We start from the raw sequence: 24,546 nt of genomic DNA on the forward strand, positions 1-24,546 counted from the left end.
CAAACGCAGACTGTATATACTTAACCCCCCTTACATCATAAGACTTTCCGAAATCTCTACATTAAATTTCTATAAAACAAGTTCTACATGAATTTTTAAAGAAACTCTTTTTTTCCCACTCAAAAGGAGCTTTTTTAATGATTAGTGTATCTGTATTTTCTTAAAGTGAAAACGGAGGCTTCGGTGGGGAATCTTGAAGCCCCCGGCGTAATAATTTCAATGTTGAATACTTTGTTTTCCCTTTCGATTGTGATAAGCAGGTTAGGCCATCATAGACTCGACCACAGCTCCTTTCAATGCTTAAGAAAATAGAGAATATGTCGATGTGGGCTTGATCATGACATCCACTTGGAGTATAACTTATCATTTTTTATACCCAGATTCAGAGCATATACCTCCAAGTTCGACGGTGGCCACGAGATCATCCTTTCGCCTTTTCTGCTAGGCACATGGAGCTCCTGTACGACCCATTTAAAAATGTGAAAGAACTTCGAGGAGCCCATTTTGTATAAGCATTTCTAGTGTCCATTTCAAAAAGATCGTTTGTAGAATTCGCAAAGAGTTCTTTTTATCCCCCATTGCCTCAAAACCTTTTGCTTCTCAAGTAAAATGTAGATCCTTGAGGAAGCAACATAGGATCTCAAGGAAAATAACAAGTTGTTTAACATGACGTAGAGATTTTGCTTTCTCATATTCTTTCCCGAGAGAGAGAGAGAGAGAGAGAGAGCGGCCATTTGAGAATGTTCAAATCCTCGGACAAGCAAGATTAGTGAAAAGAATACAAATTACAAGAGTCCACGTGAGAGATTACAAGGAGTTCCACGAAGATAACAGGCAAAGCATTTTACAGACGGCCAATCCCGAGTAGACAATTTGATCAATATGTCCAGCCCAGCAATGTTAAGTTCCCTCAGGAACAACTGCAACAAAAATCAACAAATGAATTGCAGATTTTCCCCGCCTATCCCATATCGAACCATTGTGCGAGAGGAGCAGATCAATCATCCTAGAAAAGCCCTACCACAACATTCGCATGGGTCGACCATTGAGCGGTGTGCTGTGAGGACATGGATCATCTTTTGCGGGAGATACTAGAAAGTTAAGCCACGTAAAAACAGCTAGACAGAATTGGGCTGGAGTCCATGTTAGTCATTGCAAGCAAGAACCAAGCTCGCTCTCAACACTTAGCCAGACCAAGGATAATATAAAGCAGGTGGTCACTGCACAATCTTGGGTATTGCAGCAGCAATACAGGGCTGGACCATCTGAATTCTCTCCATGGCAGTGTCCTGCACTGGACTGCCCTTGGTAGTTTTCTCCAAAAGAGGAACGAGTGACATAAATATTTCCATCCTCGTCACATCTCGATTTGCCTGCAAAAAGTTGCAAAAGTGAAAAAGACAGCGCTTAACGAACAAAGGAGGAGATCCTCTCAAGGGAAGTAGGAATGAGTTCAGAATGATGATTGGAAAAAGGAGCATTCATTTAAACTTGAAACGCACCAACTCCACCTTTGTAAGTAGATACTCTGTAATATGCCAAAGAATGGAAAATGATAGCGGGGCAAAGTGTTAAATTAGATTATCACCTCCACGGCAAATTGTGCCCAAATCTTGTCATTCCGGGCTTCCACCTTCCCCTTAAGAATTGTCGATCCTAATTCTGGATAATGTCAGCTATCTCTAGAAAGTAACCTCGTTCTTGACAAAGCATCTGTTGCAACCCTTAATGTAAATAAGGCATATCTGGAAAACTTCAGAGAGAATGAAGTAGGATATCATAGTCAATACCTCTACAAGCATCTGACCAGGTGGGTTAAGATCCTCGACTATGATTGGGCAGACCATTGACTGTGAACCTACTTCAAATGCCCATGTTGCTCCGCCGTCAAAATTGTCTTTCAAAAGCAATCCACCTTCTCTGTCAATAATCTGCATCTTAAGACAAGAAACTCATGAGCTACCTAGGGTGATATATTCATGCACACTAGTATGTGTGATATCTCTGGAGAGAGAGAGATATACTTTGGATTCGGCAGTTTGTTTTAGCTTGCAGCATGCTTCGTGACACCTTGAAGGAAAAGCATGTGCTTGATGGTGCGTTCCAGCAGAGCATCTATACTACACTGTTGAGGCCCATAGCATTTTAAGTTATATAGGCATCGTAATGTGAACATCATAAAGATTAAACAGCAGATAGTAAATAGTGGGAAAATAAGTAAAGAGAGCATTACTTTTGCCCCATTGGGTACAATCTCCCACAGCTCCTTTACACGATCTTGGATCATCTGGCGGTCCTTTGGCCTGGGTCTAGGATTCTCTCCAGGTTTTAACCTTTTGTGATTTGATTTTATCAGTTCGTCAGGCTTCTTGGAATAACCAGTGCAGACACTACTGTCACGCTTCATTGCATGACTCTGCTCAACCCAGGAACTAATCTGGGATCCACGGAAGGAATGACTGCGTGTTCCCTCCTTGCTACAGCCAGATATGAAAGAACAAGGGGCTGTTGTCCCAATTTTTTCCAGAGGCTTTGGGAATCCAAAAGACTCCCGTGGCACCTTGTCCAGCGCACTAAAGCAGCTATAGCTGGAAGAACCACTAGGGACACTGGAGCTACTGATATTTGTCAATGTCGTCTTACAGGATACAGCATCATCTGCACATTGCTTTGGAGCTCTAGTAACTACAGCATCTAAAAGATCACCATCTCCAGCACCAGCCCCCAGGAAAACACCACTTTCTGAAAAGCTCTCACTAGTTGAGTATAAAGCCGAACCAGAGTCCTTCAACACTGAAATCAGCATTTCCTTGCCCATCTTCCCAGGGCTACCATCAAGCCCACCACCATTTACTTTACTGAAATTGCTGTTTAGTATTTTATTTTTGAATTCCACACCCAATACGTCAAATAAATCAACTCCTGATGAATTATTTGAAGTTTCTTCCACAAAGCGAAAACTTGTGCTATTACACTTCTCATAAGCATGAAGAGACTGGGGAATGAGCTCCTTCACTGACACATGCTCATTTGAACCATTGAAGGCTCCTGCCAGAGCACTTTCCATCTTCACTTGCCCAGAAGGAAGATCAATTCCTGTAGCTTTCATGTCCATGGGATGATTTGTCTGATTTAAGCCTCCTGAAAGCAAATGGCTCATTTTAGTGGATGTACTGTCGTCTACCCTCATTAAAGGGATACCCTCCAAGCTTGATGAATCATTGCTGCGGACTTTGACCTCATCCGTCTTTGTGAAAACCAGTCTCGAAATTTCCTTTTGTTGACAACTCATTCCATTATTGACCCCATGCAATGCAGTTATGTCTGAAACTTTAAGCATATCAATGTGCACTGCCCCGTTTGTTCTCAACTGAGAAGTGACACGGCCATCTAATGCATGACTCTTTTCAATGATAAGGTTTCGAGCACAGACATCCAAATACAAATTCATCTCTGATGTCAAGTGGTTGCGGTTAGCACCTAATTGGCCAAAACCACTTTGATGATAAGATCCTGTCCTTATGTTAGATGAAGCAGCCTGCTGGTGCGGCCGTACCTCAAGTGCACTGCAAACTGATTGGGATCCAAAATCTCCAGCTCCAAGTTGGCCATGGGACTCCAGCAAAACTCAATGGCTGGTTAGAAGTCTGAAATCCTACAGCAGTGGTCAAATGATTATCTTGAACTCACGTTATTTGAGAACAAGATTGATGATTAGCAAGCCCTGACAAATTAGTATTTGTGATCATGACCTTACCATTTCCAGACAGATTTGCAGCAGGCATTCCAAGAGAAACAGCTAATTTGGTTGCATAAGTGTCAGAACACACGGAACCTTGGACAAACCCCAGTCGCAGGATCAAACTCCTCACTTCATCCACAAATCTCACATTCTCCATAATCTGAAGGGACACCCACCAATAGATTAGAAATGCATATTCAAATCTACCATTACCGCGCACACTTGCATCTTGGAGAAGTAATTGAGCCATTGATTAACCAAGTAAAAAAGAATTTTGTATATGACTCTACAGGAATCATTGGCCCACATTAATAAATGCAAAATTACACCCCCCACCAACCACTATTTTCTTCCCAGACTGTCGCTTTCATGTCCAGGCCAGAGGTTGGGTTGGTGAATGGTCAAAGATTTTTCAATTGCCCATATATAAGACTCTTCATGATAAGTAGCATTTTTTAACAAAAGACTAAGAACAAATCCTCCCATGCTAATAGAGAAGAAAGAACCAATAGTACCACAACCAACAAATTTGCACGCAGAAGCCATGTTTGAATATGAGTACTCCATAATTAGTTCAGCTCTAAAAGGGAACTTGTTAAGAGTGACATTTAATTTGTTTACTAACTTATTAACTGCCTTCTGGAAGCCCAGTGACGCCTACTATAACTGTTACATTCCACAAAACTCAATATGAGAATTCTAGAATCCTGCTTAAGATATGCTGCAAGAAGTTCTAAGACAATCACAGAGCCAATAACAAATAACAAAAAGATCAAATAATGCTCAAACTGAAGTTGATGAAAGCAAAGCAGCTAAACAATAGAAGTGGGAGGCTGTTCTCCGATGTCTCCGGGTATTATAAATTTTCCGAAGAAAATGAGGATCCGGACAAAATCAATGAAAGGGAAGAGATCCAAGTGAATGGAAAGGAAAAAACAAGGGATAAATTCAACTTCAGAAGGAAGACTTACATGTAAAGAAGAACCGACTTGTATAACTCCATGTGGAGTTATTGGAATGACCACAATTGTCTGTGGACCGTATATAAATAATAATTAAAAAAAAAAATTCATAAACAAGCGTGAAAGAGAAGAACATCCGAGAATATATAAAAGACTGGGTTAACTGCATTCCGGCCAAAAATTGGTGAAGCATCTCATTTTGTACCTTGAACAATGAACATGCATCGACAAAAAAAGAGTTAGATTAACTTGTCATTTTTTGGTTTTGAAAATTTATGTTCCAATCCTAAAAACAGAACAACCACCCAACAACTCCTCAATCCAGAATTCCCCTCAAAAAAGAATATATAGGTGCATTCTTCCCATGTTAATTAATATTCGAAATGTAGGAAGCCATATGCAATCGAAATGCAACAATACCCATTGAAATATTACAATATCTTATGAATAGAAGAAAAAAAATCTGAACGGAAATATCTCTGACCATATTAATTGTCCAATACAAAAATCCCTCTCAAAGTGCTAGAAATTGAAGAGGAAAAAGATGCGCTGAACTGTAGTATGGCCCCATAGCTTAATTACTGATATCCTCACTCAACTCCATCAAAGGAAAAACTATCACCAAAAGTGTGTATTCACTCCAAAATAATATGAAAACATACATGATTAGACTTCCCTATTCTCCGTGACTGTTATTAGCAGCAGATTTTGATAAAAACTCGAGAACATAAACCATATTTTCCGAGACCCAATTCAATATATGCTTTGCCATGTTCGAACAAAATTTCTCAGAGTCCATCTTTGTCATACCTCAGGTGGATAGGCATCCCCATTATAACTACTTGAAAGTATCCACAGATGATTTCCTGTGAACGCAGCTCGTCCTATTATTCTGAAAATATAATAACCAACATTGTACAAACTGAAATGACAAAAATGAGGAAAGCAAGCAAAAGTAAAGGAAAAAGCAGAAGAAGAAACCGATGCATACCCTTCACCTACAATATTGATATGATCTTTTATCATCATCTTGTCAATCAGTGACTCAATTTTATCCGCTGCATGATTTTCAGGCATAGCAAACTGATTTTCAGGAGTGACCAAGCATCCATCAAACTCCCCCATAGGCACTTTGCCAATCACAGATACAGCAGTTGAAGGAGGAACACAACATCGTAGAGGCTCATAGTAACATTCTTCCCATATTAACAGCCTGCAATGGATATGTACATTTCTCAAATTCAACAAGGATGATGACACGTCTCAAGCTCGTGTTAAGAATTTTTAAAAGTGTTTGACAACGAAATTCAGTTTTTGGGCTAGAGTTAGTGCAGACAAAAAATGCTGAAGGGAAAAAGGTGCCTGAGGCTCATCTCAGAAACTTGATATCAGTTCCATCTCCCATCCCAGAACTACAAGTTCACGACATGCACAATGCTTGGAACAAGTTTTTTTCCTAATGAATCTTGAATCAGCTTTTAGAATAAGTTCTTTGCTCTGAAGTCTGAACAGCCAAAAGTCAAATGGGTGCCTGGTGGGCAAATCCAATGATTCATTATTGACAATTTTGTCAAATATTCTATAACCAAATTCAAACCTGGCTGGTGAATCCTTCCTAATAATTAATTCCTGAGCTTGGTTATCATAATCACATGGTCTATACAACTAAGGAATCATTTACCTCGTCATATGACAAATTCACACAGTTTGAGAATTAATTTCGTGTCACGGTATGTCATAGACCTTTCACTGCTACAAACAAGCTTCTAAGGAAATTTGCAACCAGCCGCATCTTGGATGTAACAACTTTTTTTTTATTTTAGCAATTATTTTAACAGAAGGAACCAAATGGCCAGTACATAATAATTGTCTACGGCAAGTGCAGATTATAACAGGTCAGAGCACTTACTGCGCGCAGTGAAAGCACGAAAAACTTAATTTTTCACCTATTTGATTGGATCTTCATCCAAACCAGAAAATTTTAAAGGAAAAGCAACGACAATATTACCATGTCCCACAACAAAGTTAATGCGAAATATTATCAAAGATAAAGTAAATTAAACGAACCATAGACTAAGAAGACTTTAAGCTGCACATGCATAACAGATCCTCTTTTAAAAGTAAGAAATTTTTTTTAGGATTCGGTTTATTGGACTGCTGCGTCGATTTCTTTGACTTTTCCAGCATACCCACGACGACAAGCAACGAAAGGTCTGAAATTTCCTACACTACCCATCGACCCAAAAAGAGAGAGAAAGGAAAACCGCAGCGACACAAACTAGAAAACAAGACAGGCCTGACGCGGCCACTTTGACAGTTTGACTCCATCTTCAACGCTCAAGGGGCTCAACACCGACAACAAAATTCACTTTCGTTTATAGAAATCTCTTCAGTCGTCTAATTTTTCTTCCGAATGAAAACAGGAAAATTCATCAGAAAATGCAAACATTTCGATTTGTTAAATGTTTTCGTTCCAGAAAATTGGCAAAGTACTGCTTTATATATATATTTCCCAGCTGAGGAAAAAACTTGAAACTCTCTCTTTCGTCCAGTTCTCCTGGAAAAACAGCCGAAACAGAACTCGCAGCAAGAGTTCGATCCATGCATATGGGGGAGATAATGAAGAACCAAGAAAAAAGTTCGAATTTTCCCGGTGATTACGAGACCGCAAAGAATCCTCTGCAACCAAAACGGTCGGTGAAACCAGAAGGGAAAGGACGAAAGCGAAGAGGACAGGCTTACTTCGGATTTTGGCAGCCGAACTTCCAGAACACGGCGTACGACCACTGATTCACGCTGCAGATCGTCTTGAGCGCTTCTTTCAGCAAGTACCCCATATCGCTCCGAGCTCCGACGAAGCTCCGGACAGCAAAAAACGAGGGCGTCACGACAGAGCAGCGCGCACGCGGGGACCAAGCATGCACGCACGATCCTCGTCCCGCCTGCTTAGTCCTCAGCCCACCGTCTCCGGCGATAAGTTTTGAGAGAGAGAGAGAGAGATAGAGAGAGAGAGAGAGAGAGAGAGAAGGGGAGGAGATCGGGAAAGAGAGAGAACCCAGAAAGCTCAAATGATGCCGAAGGCTTCGAGCTTGTACGTGGCCATAATTTGCTCCATTCTCACCACCCACAGAGAGTTTCTCAGCAAAGCGATGAGCTCTAAAGCTACTGCAAATTCCCACAGAGGAAGAGAGGGAGAAAGGGAGAAAGGGATTAGTATATGTGCAGCATCTCCGATTCTATTATTTAAAAGAACAAGTTTAAACCCGATTACTTGTCAAGTTTTGAAATACTTGTACTTTGTAAATATTTAACTCAATTGTATTTTGTAATATTTAACTCGAAAGATTTTATTTATGTATATTAACTTAACTGAAATTTTAGGTGTATGATTTAAAAAAAATTATTTTTAAAATCTTATTTTACATATAAAGTAAGGAATTGTGGGAAGTTTGTTACTAAGTGAGTGTTTCCTTATCCTACATTGAAAAAATGGGAGGAGGTGAGCCAGAGTTCCTTTAATATACCTAAAGAAAAGATTGAGTCTAAGCTAGACCCTCCATACTCACATACGAGTATGCGAATAAAAGCGCAATTTTGAAAATCATGGAGAAATACTAAAATTATTATATAAATTTTAAGACTTTATTATATCCTAAAACATATTTGTCGGTGAATATTAATAACTTCATAAGACAAATAAATTCTTTTAAAAAGTTATATTACGTCTTAAAGTCCGATTTAATTGTTCTATTGATTCAAAGTCATATTTTCTCAACACAAATTACACACGAGACGGAGTAAAAAAGTATTTAAATATGAAATAATGCTTTCACCTAACGACTTAGGCTTTTAGAGTCGGCAACAATTCCAAAAAATCTTATAAAAAGAAGTAGGCGACGTGATGTTTTTAATCTGTTCAACTTTTTCCAGTGATGGTAATTTTTATTAAAGAAGTTTGTTTCCCCTGCTCACTGCACCTAGGTCGTGCAACCTCAAAGCTCTCGCTTGGGCTCACGACGGCCCTCGCTTGAAACTTACTTTTGTTGCTTCTTCTTTGTAAAGCTTTCGGTTCCAGCTCCTGTTGCTTCAATCTCTTTTTTTCCTTTAATTATTTCCTTCAAAATTACTTAACCAAAAATCAATTATTGAAACACTATTTTTTATCACTAAATAGACATGGAGGAAAAGACATTTGTGAAAATGGCTTTTCATTACCCTAAAACCGAACCAACGCAACCAACTTTTGGCCAGAGTTTCACAAAAGCTTGGACTAATTGAATGCAAAGTGAGAATGAGTTTGCTTCTTCCTTTCTTTCAAACAACAAGAGAAGGTGATAGATAAATTTTAAGATATGAATGATAACCATTTCGATCAGAAATTCATTTCTAAAATAGAAATAGATTTTTATATTTCTTTTCTTAAATGAGTTTCTGAGCAAAAACATGTGTTTAATAACGACACAAAATTTTTATTCCTAAAATAAATAAATAAAATTTTGATAACAATACAAGATTTCTCCATCTCAAGTAGTGATAGACGGGGTGGGATAATCGGTGGTGGCTGGCAACAACGAACGGCGTGCCGCAACAGTGGGTGTGTAGGCTAGCTAGTAGTGAGGATGAATGATAATAAGAGTTTTTATTTCTCATTTTTGTTTTAGAAATAGAGAAATAAAAAAAATTACTTTTTATTTCTATTCCAAATATATTTATTGACTAAAAATTTGTTCTATAAATAAAAGAATAAATTTATGATACCAAAGGGATTTTTATTCCAGAAATAATTCTAGAACAAAAAATAATTTTGGAACAGATTTATAAGGATTATCATTACCCGCCCTTAATAGTCTAATTCAAGCTCATTCTCTCACATAATTTGTCCGGTCTCGTAGCAGCTTTATGGGCTTCTCCTATTCTGAGGAATTTTGACCGATGAACCATGCCTCGGCCCAATAGACAACAACGGTTAAAACTATGCTCCACATAAACCCTAAATCTCATACATTCTCCATCTTTCATTATGGCTATGAATTTCTTATAGATAAAATCATGGTCACTAGTAATTGATTTATCTCTCAAGCTTCGGGGTTGGCGAATACCCCCAAACATTTATAATCTCCCCTTCTTTTGGTTTTCAATTGGAATTCAAAATCTTCTCTATTTAGAGATTGAATTGAGATTTTCAATTTGTTTTTCTAAATTGGATGGCATAACTGCACCTTGTATTTTTTAAATGGATGGCAAATTCAACCCCTTTAGTAAATTCTAATGACCTAATTCGCTCCTAACATAACAGAAACTGGCCAGACCATGAATCTAGAAAAAAATAAAATACTAAATTTCCACACACAAGTTGCACGTCGCGAGCATGCAAAGTTGCCTAACATAATTTTTCTTTAATTTATTATTTCACGTCAAAAGAGGTAAGCTTACTTACAATGAAAGCATAATCAATTTTTAGATTGCAAATTCACAAATATAATTCTTCTACACTGATTCAAACTTTTGTGCATGTGTTGGGACAAAATAAAGGTTACATAGTTATTAATCTGACTAGCTCATTAAGCATCGAATAAATTCAATTGGTTTAATGTAAGTTGAACGATAGAAAACCATAATGATATATATGCTAGCAATATCAACTTCAGGAACCCAAACTCGAGTGGTGATCAATCACGTGCTTTTCAGGACTCTAAATTGACTATCATTTGATTTTCAATTGTAGAGAGTGTTTTCTATAATTTTTTGAATTATCTGGAAACTTTTATTGCAATCAGCATGTGAGAGATGATAAGTTTTTTTAGACTTTGTCGACGTCAGAACTTCGTCAAGTCTTGTTAATCCTTTTTTTAATTTTTTTTTTAATCCATTAACTTTTTATTCTAACCCTGCAGTGTCAGCACTTAACAATGTCAACAGCAGTATCCAACTTGTACACTCCTTTGTTTTCTATTTTTGATTAGTTTCTTTTTTGCTTGATCCAAGAATATTACCTCTCCTTTACACCAACACACGAGCGCCCCACTAACAAAAAAATGATATTAAAATGGAACTTTGATCTGAATCTATATTTTAATATTTTGTTTTTTAGTTGCATGTTGTAAATCCACTGATGGCTATGCCTTGTATGTCATGATCTAAGGATGGAATAATTTCCCAGACCAAGAGACTTCACCTCCCACTTTTTCTTTTGTGTTCATACTTACGTATGTTGCCGGTAAAAACAACTTTGTGTCAAAGTGGTGCGAATAAGAATGATGATCTACAGCTATTATGTACGACCATATTAAAAGAAAGATAGAAAACGTGCCCGACCATATTATTTTTATGAAGTACAGACAGAATGAAAGCTAATATGAAATTTTAGCAACGTTCTCGTCAAGCTCCTCGTTGGTCGTAATTATTCTCATAAAACTCCTCCATTATACCTGAACTTTCTCAAATATCCATTAAGTCCAGGTATTATGTACGTTGTCGTTCGTATATACGATGCCTACATATCTACAACACCGGCGCTGGAGGCGATTTGACCAGAGGACTCCCATTTTCCGACGAGACTGTCACCTCAGGTGCAGTTACAGTCAGCACGACTTCATTGCACTTGAGATGATTCTTCGCCTTCTCTGCAGTCTTGAAGCCGGCAAGGGAGGCAAACTCGTTGACAGACTCTGCAATCTTGTCCGTGCAGTCAGGAATGTCGATGAGGAGCGAGGTGACGGTGGTGGCATGGACGACGGCGAGGAGGTCGGTCGCATCCTTCCAGGAGGTTGTCTTGAGCAGCGACTCGAGGGCTTTTGCGGCAATTCGGGACTTCTCAAGGTGGGGAGTTGCGGAGGATGGCGCAGTCATCGTCTTGAGGGAAGATGAGAGTTGCCTCAAAGCTCCGGCGGCTTCCATGCGCATCTCTGCGCAGAGCTCCTTGAGTCTGGTTTGAACTTGTGGTGGCGCCTAAAAATGACGAGAGTGAGTGATTACGTTACAAAAAGAGAATTTCTAGCAACGCACATTATTTTACCATGTTTAAATAATGTAATGTCAAACATTCTCAAGTGTTATGGAAAATTCTTAGTTCCATCCATTGCATGTAAGCCTAATTCACATCTATCATTGAATAAGACGGGATTCGAGTGAAACTCATATGATCTAAAAATATATATAAACTCCATTGGTTGGTGCACCCAAATAGTCTCTTATAGTTAATGCACTCAAGCATCTAACTTACTTGGGATTTAGTGGTGAGGTAGCCCTCAAGAACTTCAATCCTATAGGCACACTGACGAATCAAAGCTCCAACTTTTAGGTATTGCTTCCACGGATGACGAAAGCCAAACTGGCCATGACATGGTTCCCAACTTGCTAAATTTGCCTGACATAATCATGTGTCATTATCATGTGAACATAGTTAAGTGACAATTCACATGCGTAAGTGTCAACTAGAGATAAGAGGAAAAAACAAAAGAACTTGTGCCCACCAAAGATTCTTCGTTGCTCTTTGTTCCTCTTCGTTCCAAGAACACTTTTGTATTCTCGAAAAAGTGACTTGTCTCGATTCGAGTTACCGTCTTCTGATTCTCTCAAATATTCAGCCCCAAATCCTAAGGGAAAAAAAATGTTGCAATCAATCTTTTTCCCTATAATTACAATACGTTTTATCTCTTTTGACATTGTTTTTAGGGTTTGGTGAATTTTCTTTCGCATACTCCTTCCTATGTTTTTTTTTTTTTTGGAAAATTTTGTAGATTGATTTGTGTGTACCTTCCAAGAAGTTGGCAAGCTTTTCCATGTGGGAAGTGATGAGCCAGTGGAGGCCTTCGCCGGCCCAGACGGGACACACGATGATCGAGACGATGAGGCAAGCGCTACCACTGATGACGACGGTGGAGAGCCACTTGTGCGCAAACTCCACTATCTTGTCTTCCCGAAAACCTGACACCGACACCAGCGCGAACGTTAGTATGAATATCGGCATGCCGTAGTCATACTTCGCCTTGATTCAGGGGAAGAACCTCACGAACATCGTACCGGCGGCTGCATTTTGCAACATTATGTCAATCACCAATTCAGCTCAATCAAGTCAAACCCCGTTATTTTTCACTTCTTCTTGAGTGCTTTTCTAATTTCTCGTTTTAATATTGCAATAACTTTACCTTGAAGAAAGACGAAGAAACCAAGCATTATGGGCTCGCCGGTTTTTCCTGAGAGACTCGCCAAATGAGTAGCACCAACACCAAGTGCACCGGCAAGCAACGTCGCTAATCCTCTATTCAACCCTTTACTTAGAGTGGCCCCTGAAATTGTTTTTTTAAGTTAGTTGTTGGGATTAAAGGATTCCCAAAATCGGATTCGACACTAAATCGAACCCATAAAAACGAATGCGAAAGACGAAGCCCGGGAAAATCACATATCACCGATCCTAAAGCACACCACGGATTCGAGCATACCTTGTTAGCCACAGATTAAACACCAATGCTGAAGATTGAGGAAGAGAAACCGATCATGTTCAATCCGATGATGTCAATTGGCCTTGAAGGGAAGACAGCGTCGCCTCTTTTGCTTACTGTTCATTTTGGAGGGAGAGAGGGAGGAAGGAACGTACGTAATGTCAAAAGGTACGTTCTCCCTCTCTCTCCTCCCTTATATACATCCCTCCAAAAAACAAAAATCGTACCCTTCATCCATGAGCCATAATCTTTTGGGCCGAGCTTTTAGGCCCAACATGGTCGGACAGGCCTTAAGCCCATCTCATATAAAAAACCATCATCTCCCACTCGCACATGGTGAGCTGAACACAATTCTCTTTACCTCTCTTCAACATTCATACCGGTAAATAATCCGTGCGACCAGCATACTTTGAGAGCTCATTGCTATACATATGTTAGGAATATATAACAGCTCATAATGGGCATCACACTCTGAGTAGATTTAGTATGCAGTACCCTAGATCGATCGATCACATTTATATCTCTCTTGATCTCTTTTAAACAATGATATATATATATATATATATATATATATATATTGTATTCACAATTATGATTATCCCAAAGACAGTCATAATTGGTTAACCAGTGAATAAAAAACTACAATGTGATTCTCCAAATCCGATCTTCCTCTTCCCTTCAAACTCTCAATTTCAGTTCAGCTTGCTTTTCTAGAAATGCCCCATTAGATCGAATCAACTCATGACCATTGGCAACATCCTAAGATAGCAAACACTAAATAGAAATCTTGAGAATAAGTAAGAGTCATGAGAGGACTAAAAAATTGAGGAACTCTTTTCCTCAAGAGTCTCACACGACATAAAAAGTTGAGATCAAACTTTTGCCACTCTTATTGGTTGTTTCATGCATACGTAGTATGAAATACGTATTACGGTATTAACTCATTTCCCATTGAGCGTATATCTACACCTTTCAATACCGTACAGATGATAGTTCAGACATACCCAATGTCTAACTTGAGTTCACGTATCTACTCATTCACAAAATTCATCAGAACTCACATCTGGCATCACAGACAGATAAAGTAAAATATGTGGGATATTTTACTTTCGGACATAGTAAGTATTATGCCCTCATCTTAACACCCAGTTAAGGCGACATACGTATTTTAAGCTTGAGCTCTCGATTATCATCTAGATAATAAGCTTAAAAACAGTCTCATCTCTATTTATCACACAGTAAATAGAGGCGATTACCCGTGTGAGTGGGCTAATCTTATATCTGTCCGACATACTTTCTCAACTTAAAGTAGTGCACTGAGCATTAAGATGCATAAAGATCAAACAAAGATTCATAGGCATTAATGATGAAAACACAAATTCATCAAATGTGAACACTTAGGGATATTACAATATTCAGTACATCAGCCTCTACACAATCCTAGAGATTTCATATGGCCACAAAATACATCTCTAGGTATTGGCTTTGTCATAGGATCTGATACCATTCTATGCATAGTATGTACTCTAAGTTCACATCTTTTTGTGCAATCTTATCTTTGACAAGATTGTACTTGGTATCTATAAGTTTGGTCTTGCCATGATATTTTGAATCTTTGGTGTACGCTTTTGCTGCTTGGCTATCATAATTAACCAACAATTAATCTGCAGCACTTCCAATAACACCTAAATGATCCAAAAAATATCTTAAGCCAAACACCTTCTTATACTGTTACTGATAATGCCACGAACTCAACTTACATCGTGGACAAGGCTATACACTTTTGTTTCTTACTGCTCCAACATATGGTGCCATTATTTGGTAAGAGAACAAACCCAGAGGTAGATTTCCTTTCATTTAAATCTCATCCCCAATCAACATCAAGATAGCCTCAGAGTCGCAGATCCTTTCCACAATAACTCAGCGTATAATCAGCAGTTCCCTTTAGATACCTTAGAATTCTATTAACGGCTTTCCAATGTGCTTGACCTGGATTGGATTGGTATCTACTCATCATTCCAACTGCAAAACATGTGTCAGGTCTTGTACACATCATAATGTACATAAAGCTTCCAACAGCACTAACATAAAGAACACATTTCATTTGTTCCTTCTCTTGTGGAGTCTTTGAACACAATCTGTGGCTCAATCCCTCGCCTTTAGTAATATGGAGTATCTATGGGTTTACAATCTTGAAATCTTAACTCCAAGAATGTATGCAACATCACCCATGTTTTTCATCTCAAAGTTGGAAGACAACCAACTCTTGACATTATTAACAAACTCCATATTACTGCCGGCAATTAGTATATCATCAACATATAATGATATGATCACAAATTGATCCTTGGATCTTTTGATATATACACAATGATCCTCATCTATCATTGTAAAGTCATATGCCATTATGGCATTATGAAAACGTATATACTATTGTCTTGACGACTGCTTAAGGCCATATATCGACCCCCAAAATCGACATATCTTTTCTTCTTGGCCTTTCACTATGAAACCAGCAGGTTGTTCCATATATATTTCTTCCTCTAATTCTCCATTGAGGAAAGCAGTCTTGACATCCATTTGATGTAACTCAAGATCCATACTAGCCACTATTGCCAGAATAATGCGAATCAAGGTAAATCTCACTACAGGAGAAAATGTATCTTCATAATCAATTCCTTCATGTAGATTATACCCCTTCGCCACAAGGCAAGCCTTATGCCTTTCTATCGAGCCATCAGCCTTTCGCTTTATTTTGAGAACCCACTTGTTCCCAATAGCTCTACGTCCTTTTGGAAGATCAACTAGTTCCCAGACTTGGTTTGACTTCATTGACTCTATCTCCTCTTTCATTGCATAAATCCATTTTTCCTTACTATCGCATTTCAAAGCCTCATTAATATTTCTTGGCTCATCCTTATCTCGTGGAGCAATTATAAAAGTTTCCCCTTCAATGTCAAAACGTCGACGGGGAATACTTTGGCGACTTGTTCGCTATATGAGAGATTATACACTTAGCACATCATTCCCCATTATGCTCCCACTCGGATTAGATTATGACAATATCATTTTATCATGTGGTTGTAATTGAGAATGAGTTGAATTCAATTCATCACTTCTCATATTACTCCCACTTGGACGAACTCCACTAATATCATTATCTTGATCCAAGGTTTCAAATAGGAGTAATCTTCCCCTATTTCGCCCTTCTTAGGAAATTCATTATCTAAGAATATGACATCCCATGATTAAAATTCAGTTATACTCCCACTTTCCTGTTCACCTTTGAACACATACCCTTTCAAGTGTTCGGAGTATCTCATTAAAATACTCTTCTTTTATCTGGGACCCAATTTCCCAAATTTGTGAGAGGACTTATGAGTATAGGCAGCATAACCCCATGGCTTAAGTAAACTTAAGTCCGGTTTTCTACCTATCCATAACTCATATGGAGTGGAACTAACTAATTTGGAAGGCACCCGGTTAAGTATATAGGCAACATTTAACAACGCATCACTCCAAAAAAGTGATATGTAAGTTAGCATGCGCCATCATAGACCTAACCATTTCCAGTAGGGTTCTGTTTCTTCTCTCTGCAACACCATTTTGTTTAGGAGTATTTGGAATAGACAACTTTCTTTCTATTCCTTTTTCACAACATAATTTTCTGAACTCATTAGATAAAAATTATCGACCTCGATCGGATCTCAATGCTTTTATTTTCTTGTCTAATTGATTTTCTACCAAGTTCATAAACCTTTTGAAACAACTTAATGCTTCAGATTTATGATAAATCAAATAGACATATTCGAATCGAGTATAATCATCTATAAAAGTGATGAAATAAACAGCCCAATGCCTTCCTCTCACATTCATTGAACCACGACGTCGAATGGATTAAATGCAGAGGAAATTTAGCTCTTTTATCTTTTCCAAATGGTTTCCTTGTCGTTTTCCCTACTAGGCAATGCTCACATCTGGGCAAATCGACTTTTTCAATATTGCCCAACAAGCCCTCTTTGGCTAGTCTATTCATACAATGTTGGTCAATATGGCCAAGTCTAGCATACCACATAATCACATCATTACCATATGAAGTAGAAGACATGAAACAAGGGAATAACAAATATTGACATCACTACAGTCAACATTTAGTACAATAAAACCATCCAGAAAATGACCACAACCATAATAGTTTGTATCCAAATACAAATCTATACTGCTATTACAGAAGTTCACACTAATAACAAGCTTAACCAACACCAAAAACAGACACTTAAATTTCGACGAATCTCCGGAGCATATAGAACTTCATGTAGGAACAAGGTGCGTCCATCACGCACGTTCAATTGGCAGGTGCCAATCCCTTTAACTTCATCTCTGGAGTTATATCCCGCATAGATCCACTTAGTTCCAGTTGGTATTCGTCGGAATTCCACGAAGGATCCTCTATCCTTCGCTACATCGTCTGTTGCTCCTGAATCTACAGTCCACAAAGGATTGGATTCAGCTAATAATGCAGAACTTGACGCATAAGCAAAGTTCTCAAATGTACAAGAGGTATTTACCTTTTTCGGCTCACAACAATTGCAAGCATAGTGACCCTTCTTGTCACAATTGTAACACCTCACCCTTGACATTTTCTTCACTTGAGGACGTTTTCCTCTCTTGTGTTGGTTAACTCTTGATCTCTTGCAATAAGGACTTGATCCTTTGCATTCCCACATATCGAACGAATCAATACGCTTGCGCTTAGAGCTCAAAGCCATTTTTGAGCTAGAACCAGCATTGCAAATATTTATTCTCGGCTCACATGCCGTTAAGCAGTCCTCTACTAGCTCAAGGTGGTGCACAGCATCCTCAAGATCTTCCATAACATGGTCAAGAGCTTCTAGTGCTTCTTGCTTTTCCAGCACATATTGAATCTTCATATTCAATATTTCACAATTGTTGCCATTCATATCAACAATTACGTTCTTAGTTGTTGAAACCATCGATCCAACACATCGACATATATGCACGAATAATTAATGCCTATCATTTATGCATCCACTTTGCACTGACCCATCATATCAATGAATAATTTCAAGTAAGGTTTCAGAATCAAAAGGTCACTACGTTTCCAATCATCCTCCAAAAATCCTAACTTAAAACTATTATTAATATAATTGTCTTATGCAAAATAAATTCTATGAAGTTACAAAAACTTCTATGAACTACCCACAGCTAACTACCCACAGCAATCAGCAATTAACAGAAATCAAATAATATCTAACATTCAATAGAATAATAATGCTTTCACATAATACAACAATCAATTACACTAAGTAATATATTCAAAGGAGAAATATCAACATAGAAAGAGATATTCACACTTAAAAAACATCTCAAACTAATCTAAGAAATAAATAGGGAATGTCCCTTCTAATCTATCGGTCAAAATATCTAAGAAATTTGTAGGCACATTTGCCAACCATGGAAAAACTTTTGGAGAGCTCTCATGTCACCTCCAAGGCGCATTCACTCTGCGCCATGTGGCGCTCAATCTAAGGGTTGAAGTTTTGATTAACTCAACCCTATAGTACTCTCTAACAAAAGCTACCATTAGCCTCCTATAACCCAGGACCACGTTGACCTCCCATGGCCGATCTAACATTGCTTGCCATTTAGGTGGAAGAGTGTTCATCAAAGCTGGCACCTTCTCAAAATCCGGCATAAGATAACCATTCCAGATGATTTCCTGTATCATCTGATTGACCCTGACCACGTGTGATACTAAATCACCATCATGCCACCGATAATCAGCTAACTCTTTCATCAGCCATTTAAGTCTAGCTTTTCCTTCGTCCGTTCTCAGGATTGCAGGTATCCGTGCATAACGCATCATAGTTCCTGCAACAAATGCAGAACCAAAAAATTGATCACTTATAATCCACAATAAACAAAATGAAAAATACATAATTTTTCATAATTCATGCAACAAATGCAGAATAAAACATGGATTACCTCTAACCCACACAGACATAAATGAAAAAAGAAACAAATTCCTTTTTTTTTCGGGTCAACGGTCAACGGGTCAACGGGTCAACGGTCGTCGGTCAACAGGTCAACGGTCAATGGTTAGGTCGTCGATCGTCGGACCGGTCGGGCCGGTCGGACCGGTCGGGCTGGTCAAGCCGGGTCGAACAAACCGACCGCAAGTGCCGCGCGCGTGCGCGGGCTGACGTCACGCAGACGTCAGCTGGCACATGCCGCGCGCGTGCCAAGCGTCCGCGGGTCAGGTCGAGTCGGGTCGTCGTTCTGGTCGCTACCGGTGACCGCCCGGCCAACCGTCGTCGGCGCTGACGTCATCGATGACGTCATCCCAGCGGTTACCGACCGTTGGGTGACGTCAGCAAGTGTCGGTTCGCCGACCGACGCGTGCCGGTTCGCCGGCCGGCGGCGCGCATGTGCCGGTTCGCCGACCAACGCATGTGGTGCACGCGCTGGCCGAGCCAGCGTTTCCAGCGCATGGCGCCCACGCGCAGCGGCTTCTGGCCGCGCTTGTGGCATCTCCCGACGGCGAACGACATGTCGCCAGACTTGTCTTGACGAGCCCTTTCACCCTATGCCTTCAGAAATCAATTTCGACTTACATAAACTCGAAAAAAATGGATGAACAATGCTCGGGTGTTGGGATTTCTTGCCCCAATCCGTGTCGGCCGAATATTTTCGCGAAAATTCAATCAAAAAACATGAAAAGGGTCGGGAAAACGTGAACTCGGGCTCTGATACCAATGTTGGGATTAAAAGATTCCCAAAATCGGATTCGACACTAAATCGAACCCATAAAAACGAATGCGGAAGACGAAGCCCGGGAAAATCACGTATCACTGATCCTAAAGCACACCACGGATTCGAGCGTACCTTATTAGCCACAGATTAAACACCAATGCTAAAGATTGAGGAAGAGAAACCGATCATGTTCGATCCGATGACGTCAATTGGCCTTGAAGGGAAGACAGCGTCGCCTCTTTTGCTTACTGTTCATTTTGGAGGGAGAGAGGGAGGAAGGAACGTACGTAATGTCAAAAAGTACGTTCTCCCTCTCTTTCCTCCCTTATATACATCCCTCCAAAAAACAAAAATCGTACCCCTTCATCCATGGGCCCTAATCTTTTGGGCCGGGCTTTTAGGCCCAACATGGGCGGACGGGCCTTAAGCCCATCTCATATAAAACCATCATTAGTAAATGGAAACAACTGAATGCATATGCGGTAAAATCCAACGAAGATCTGACTGCGGGTCTACCATAAACTTACCAACGAAGAATTCAAAGACGACCACCACAGTCATGACCGCCCACGTTGCGTTGATGCCGAAGCTGTCGTAGAGCGGCTGGAGGTAATAGATCAGCGACACTAAGGAAAGTGCAAATCCTACTTTAAGTGAATGAACGACTCGCCTCGGGTCATCTTGCCCGAGCTTCATCACCTTCTTGGCCACCTCCACCACTTTTGCCGTCACTTTCTTGGAAAAGCCCATCAACTGCCTCCCTGCCCTAGCGAGGGCTCCGACTCTCTCTTGGGTGAGCACAGACTTGCATGAGGACAGAAGGGAGAAAGAGGAGAGTGAGAGGCCTCCGTTTTGACTGGGATGAAGTCTGAAAATGCCTTATTCGTGAGGAGGGGTCTCAAGGGTCTCCTATTTATAGAGGAAAAAAAGCGAATGGAGATGGCTACAATGTCAAACATTCGGTCTTTATAAGTCGTGCGGCCCAGTACAAGGTGGATTTTTCTAAGGAGGTGGGACTGATAGTGGGTTGTTCCAAACGCCAGCGCCAATGGCGTGCGAGTGTTTCCCATTTGGAGCAGCCCACATGGCAGAAAAAGACAAATTGTGTTCAAATACCAAAAAGAATAAAAAAATAAACTATGCCCATTGTATTAACCCCAATTTTTTTTACGCGCATCACCAAAAATCATAATCTTACCTGTTATGACAAAAATACCTACAACTTGAATTTTTTTCATGAAAAAAATTCAAACTTATATATGTGAGAATATATATCCTCTATTTCAGTTCTATTTATAATATAGTATAAGTTCAGAATTTTTATTATACAAAAAAAAAGTTTGAAGTATTTATGTTATAATAGACAAATTTAGGATTTTTAGTGATATAAAAAAATTTGAAATATTTTTACCACAACGAGCACAATTGAGAATTTTTTATAGTTTTAATCCTAAAGTCTCGTCACCATCAATTTTCAATCACCTCCATGACTGTTTTTACCCCTGGCCTAAGTCAATCGGATATCCTCACCTCGAGTATTGTCCAATCTTAAATGATCCGTGTGCGACATTGATGCCATAAGTCAAAGCTTGTCTTTTGGGATTATTGTCGCACGAACAATTTTGTGTCTATTTATAAAACAGAAATGGTACCCATGCTCCGCCTATATGGAATTGAAAAATGAAGTCGAAAAGGTTGTAACTTGATGAACATGGTGAGAGTGTGAGAAAATCGTGCCAGTAATAATGAACATCGAGTAACCTTATGCTATTTCAACTTTCTTTGTACTCTTATTCATATTTAACTGTCGATCGAATATCCAAAATAACCATCCATAAGTCAGTACACTCCTGAAAAATGTCGAGACTCATTCGCATGACAAAACCACGAGGATAACAACCCGACAATCGTTTCGCATCCACGAAAGCATCATTCCAGCACCAATCACAATACCCAGAAACTGAATATTGCCCGAACACTCAGTTTAACTGGTTTATTCTTTGTATCACGAAAAATGGTAAGTGGAGTTACGTACCCCGATTCGCTAGGACGGGACTTGAGCCAGAGGAGGCGGCCATCACCGTCGACGGAGATGCCATCGAGCCTCTTGGAGGCACCGGAGACGACGTCGGCGGTGATGAGGGACTTCGAAGAGCCGTACGGAGCTGTGACTCTCTCACTCTTGGCTGCCGTTACGGAGGATGACAGTGAAGAATCCATGGCCTCGTACTTCCTGAGATGCGGTTTGATCTACGACGACGACCGGGCGATGAGGATTCGAGCGAGAGGACTGAAGTTTGATTTGGGGAAGGAAAGAGGAGAGCAGCGAGCGACGGTGGCTATGGCTGCGAGAGCCGTTTGACTCGTACGCTGGCCTTGTGGTATTTACGTCATACGTGGCATAGGGTTTTGGTCTTCTTTTCTTTCTCCTTGACATTGAATGGTTGTGTACAATATGATATATATCAAAGAAAATAACGCGTGCTTACTAATTAAGTAATAAATTTTTGTTAACTAGTGTCACAAGGCAATGTGACTTTATCATTTGGCAGTGTGGCTTCACTGCATGGTATTGTGTCGGAAAGAATTCTACGTTGAAGAATTCGTGTCATCTGGAGTAATTAATATATTTTAATTTGGCTCATATCTTATAAGTTTAAGATTTTGAGTGAAGTTGTATATAGTTGAATGTTGGCCGTGACTAGACCCGTCAAATGGATGGGTCGGATCGAGTTTGGGTCGACCCATATTTAACCTATTTAACCCATTTTGACCTATATTCATGTAGTATAAATCAAGTAGCCCATACCCGACCCGACCCGACCCGTACCCAACCCATACCCAACCCGATCCATATTGCTAAAACCTATTAATATTCTAGGAAAATCCATTTCTACTATATGCTAATCGGATTAAAACTTCAAATTAAATTAAAAATAGTAAATAAAATAAAATAAAAGTTAAAAAAACCTATAAATTGAAATATTTATAAAAAAAGTTAGACTATGCACATGCTTCTCTTATTTTAAGTGAACATTGAATAACTAAAAACGGTAACATGAAATTTTTTTAACTAAACCTAAAAAAATTCATTTTTATGATTTTTTTTTATAAAAAAAGTTGTTAAAACATTTTTATGAAATACAAATTTAATGGAAAATTTTATAATTATTTTTAAAATATTTTTTTAAATCGAATTTTTAAATTTTTTTAAATATAATTTTTAATTTTTATATTTTTTATATATTTTTTTTTAAAATATAATTTTTAATTTTTAATAATCATTTTTCTTTTTCTCTTTTCTTTTTTTCTTCTTCTTCGGTCGGCCGCCGGCCACAACGACGCGCTGCTGCCTGCTCAGGCAATTTCTAAACTAGTATGCGATGCTCCATCATTGCTCTAGTACTCTCTCCCATAGCAAATGCAAAAATGATTTAGCAAAACTACAGTAACCTTGAGTTGATATCACTATTAAGTTGATAGGAACTACCTTTAATTTAGTATAAACAACATTATCATGTAAGCATGATTACTAATGTAAACACTTATTGTCCTATGTGACACAACTAGAATTGATGATAACGTTTTTTAATAATTTTTTACTAATTTTTTTCTTTTTTCTTTTTTTGGTGGATTGAATGCTAACAAGGATTGTCAGTCGACCCTCACCAACATTGGGTGAGGGCATTGTAGTGCCCTCACCGGGCTCAAATCTCGTCCAAACATTCGTGTCAACAGTGACCATGCCATGTTAGACTATTGGTATCCATGTGAGTGATGTCCAGCCTAGATTAGCCAAATGGACTCAATTGACACACCATGAAAAATTCTAGGATTAAATCGACACAATTAAAATATTTATGATTGAATTGGTGTAAATACAATAGGTTTAGAACTTTTTAAAAAAAAAATTGATGTTGAACCATGTGAAACCTACTTCAAGGGAGTATATGATAAAGTTTTTGGACTGTATAAGCTCAGCTCAGTTAGTGCTAGATAGGAGAATTACCAAAAAAAATTCTTAAATCTATTATTTGTGCCAATGAAATCCTAAACATTTCAAATATTGCAATTTAGTTCTAAACATTTTCAGTTTTGTCAATTGAGTCTATCCGACCAATAATTATATATGTAAACATCGACCGTTCTACATTGCGCAACTGGCACTAACGATAACATTTTTAATAATTTTTTCTTTTTTCTTTTTTATATTTTTTCATTTTTTTTATGGACTGAATGCCAACAAGGGTTGCCAGCCGACCCTCACCAGCATTGGTTGAGGGCATCACAGTGCCGTCACCTAGCCCAAATCTCATCAAGGCATTCATGTCAACGATGGCCATGCCACGTTAAACTGCCGGCATTCATATCAATAATGTCTGGCTTAAATTAGTCGAATGGACTCAATTGGCACATCATGAAAAAATTTAGGATTAAATTGGTATAATTGAAATATTTAAAATTGAATTGATATAAATACAATAGGTTTAGAACTTTTTTTTTTAATTTTCAATGTTGAACCACGTGGAATCCACCTTGATCGACTTTAGAGAAGTGCCCATCAACACCGATTTCGAGGTGGTATATGATAAGAGTTATGGACTGTATAAGTTTAGTATAACATGGA

The 24,546-nt window shown here is 38.9% G+C and overlaps 1 protein-coding gene and 2 pseudogenes across 3 annotated transcripts; all 3 read right to left on the minus strand.

Moving 5' to 3' along the window:
* Nucleotides 1–741: 741 nt before the first annotated feature.
* LOC104421349 lies at nt 742–3,574 on the minus strand (annotated as a pseudogene).
* Nucleotides 3,514–7,897, minus strand: LOC104421348 (transcription factor LHW). Of its 3 annotated transcripts, XM_039303942.1 has the most exons (7): nt 7,760–7,893; nt 7,447–7,646; nt 5,696–5,917; nt 5,515–5,596; nt 4,714–4,773; nt 3,758–3,902; nt 3,514–3,655 (listed from the first exon to the last, which is right to left on the minus strand). In XM_039303942.1, the coding sequence occupies exons 2-7, from the start codon at nt 7,539–7,541 to the stop codon at nt 3,558–3,560; spliced, it is 702 nt and encodes a 233-aa protein (XP_039159876.1). In that variant the 5' UTR covers nt 7,542–7,646; nt 7,760–7,893; the 3' UTR covers nt 3,514–3,557. The 3 variants fall into 3 exon arrangements, with proteins under 3 accessions (XP_039159876.1, XP_039159877.1, XP_039159879.1); XM_039303945.1 differs by having other exon boundaries at nt 3,522–3,647; nt 7,447–7,897; XM_039303943.1 differs by lacking the exon at nt 4,714–4,773 and having other exon boundaries at nt 7,447–7,897.
* A 3,308-nt stretch (nt 7,898–11,205) lies between these two features.
* Nucleotides 11,206–20,669, minus strand: LOC104423452 (annotated as a pseudogene).
* Between the last annotated feature and the right edge of the window lie 3,877 nt (nt 20,670–24,546).

The sequence above is a fragment of the Eucalyptus grandis genome, chromosome 10, assembly GCF_016545825.1.
Source record: "Eucalyptus grandis isolate ANBG69807.140 chromosome 10, ASM1654582v1, whole genome shotgun sequence".
NCBI classification, from domain to species: domain Eukaryota; kingdom Viridiplantae; phylum Streptophyta; class Magnoliopsida; order Myrtales; family Myrtaceae; genus Eucalyptus; species Eucalyptus grandis.

Bases quoted from the DNA above. Each gene is read 5' to 3' on its own strand.
- LOC104421348 (XM_039303942.1), bottom strand. From the start codon at position 7,541: ATGGGGTACTTGCTGAAAGAAGCGCTCAAGACGATCTGCAGCGTGAAT. The intron at 5,597-5,695 runs GTATGCATCGGT...TTATATTTTCAG, and splicing joins ATCAATATTGTAGGTGAAGG to AATAATAGGACGAGCTGCGT. The intron at 3,903-4,713 runs GTAAGTCTTCCT...GTGTCCCTTCAG, and splicing joins AAGTCGGTTCTTCTTTACAT to ATTATGGAGAATGTGAGATT.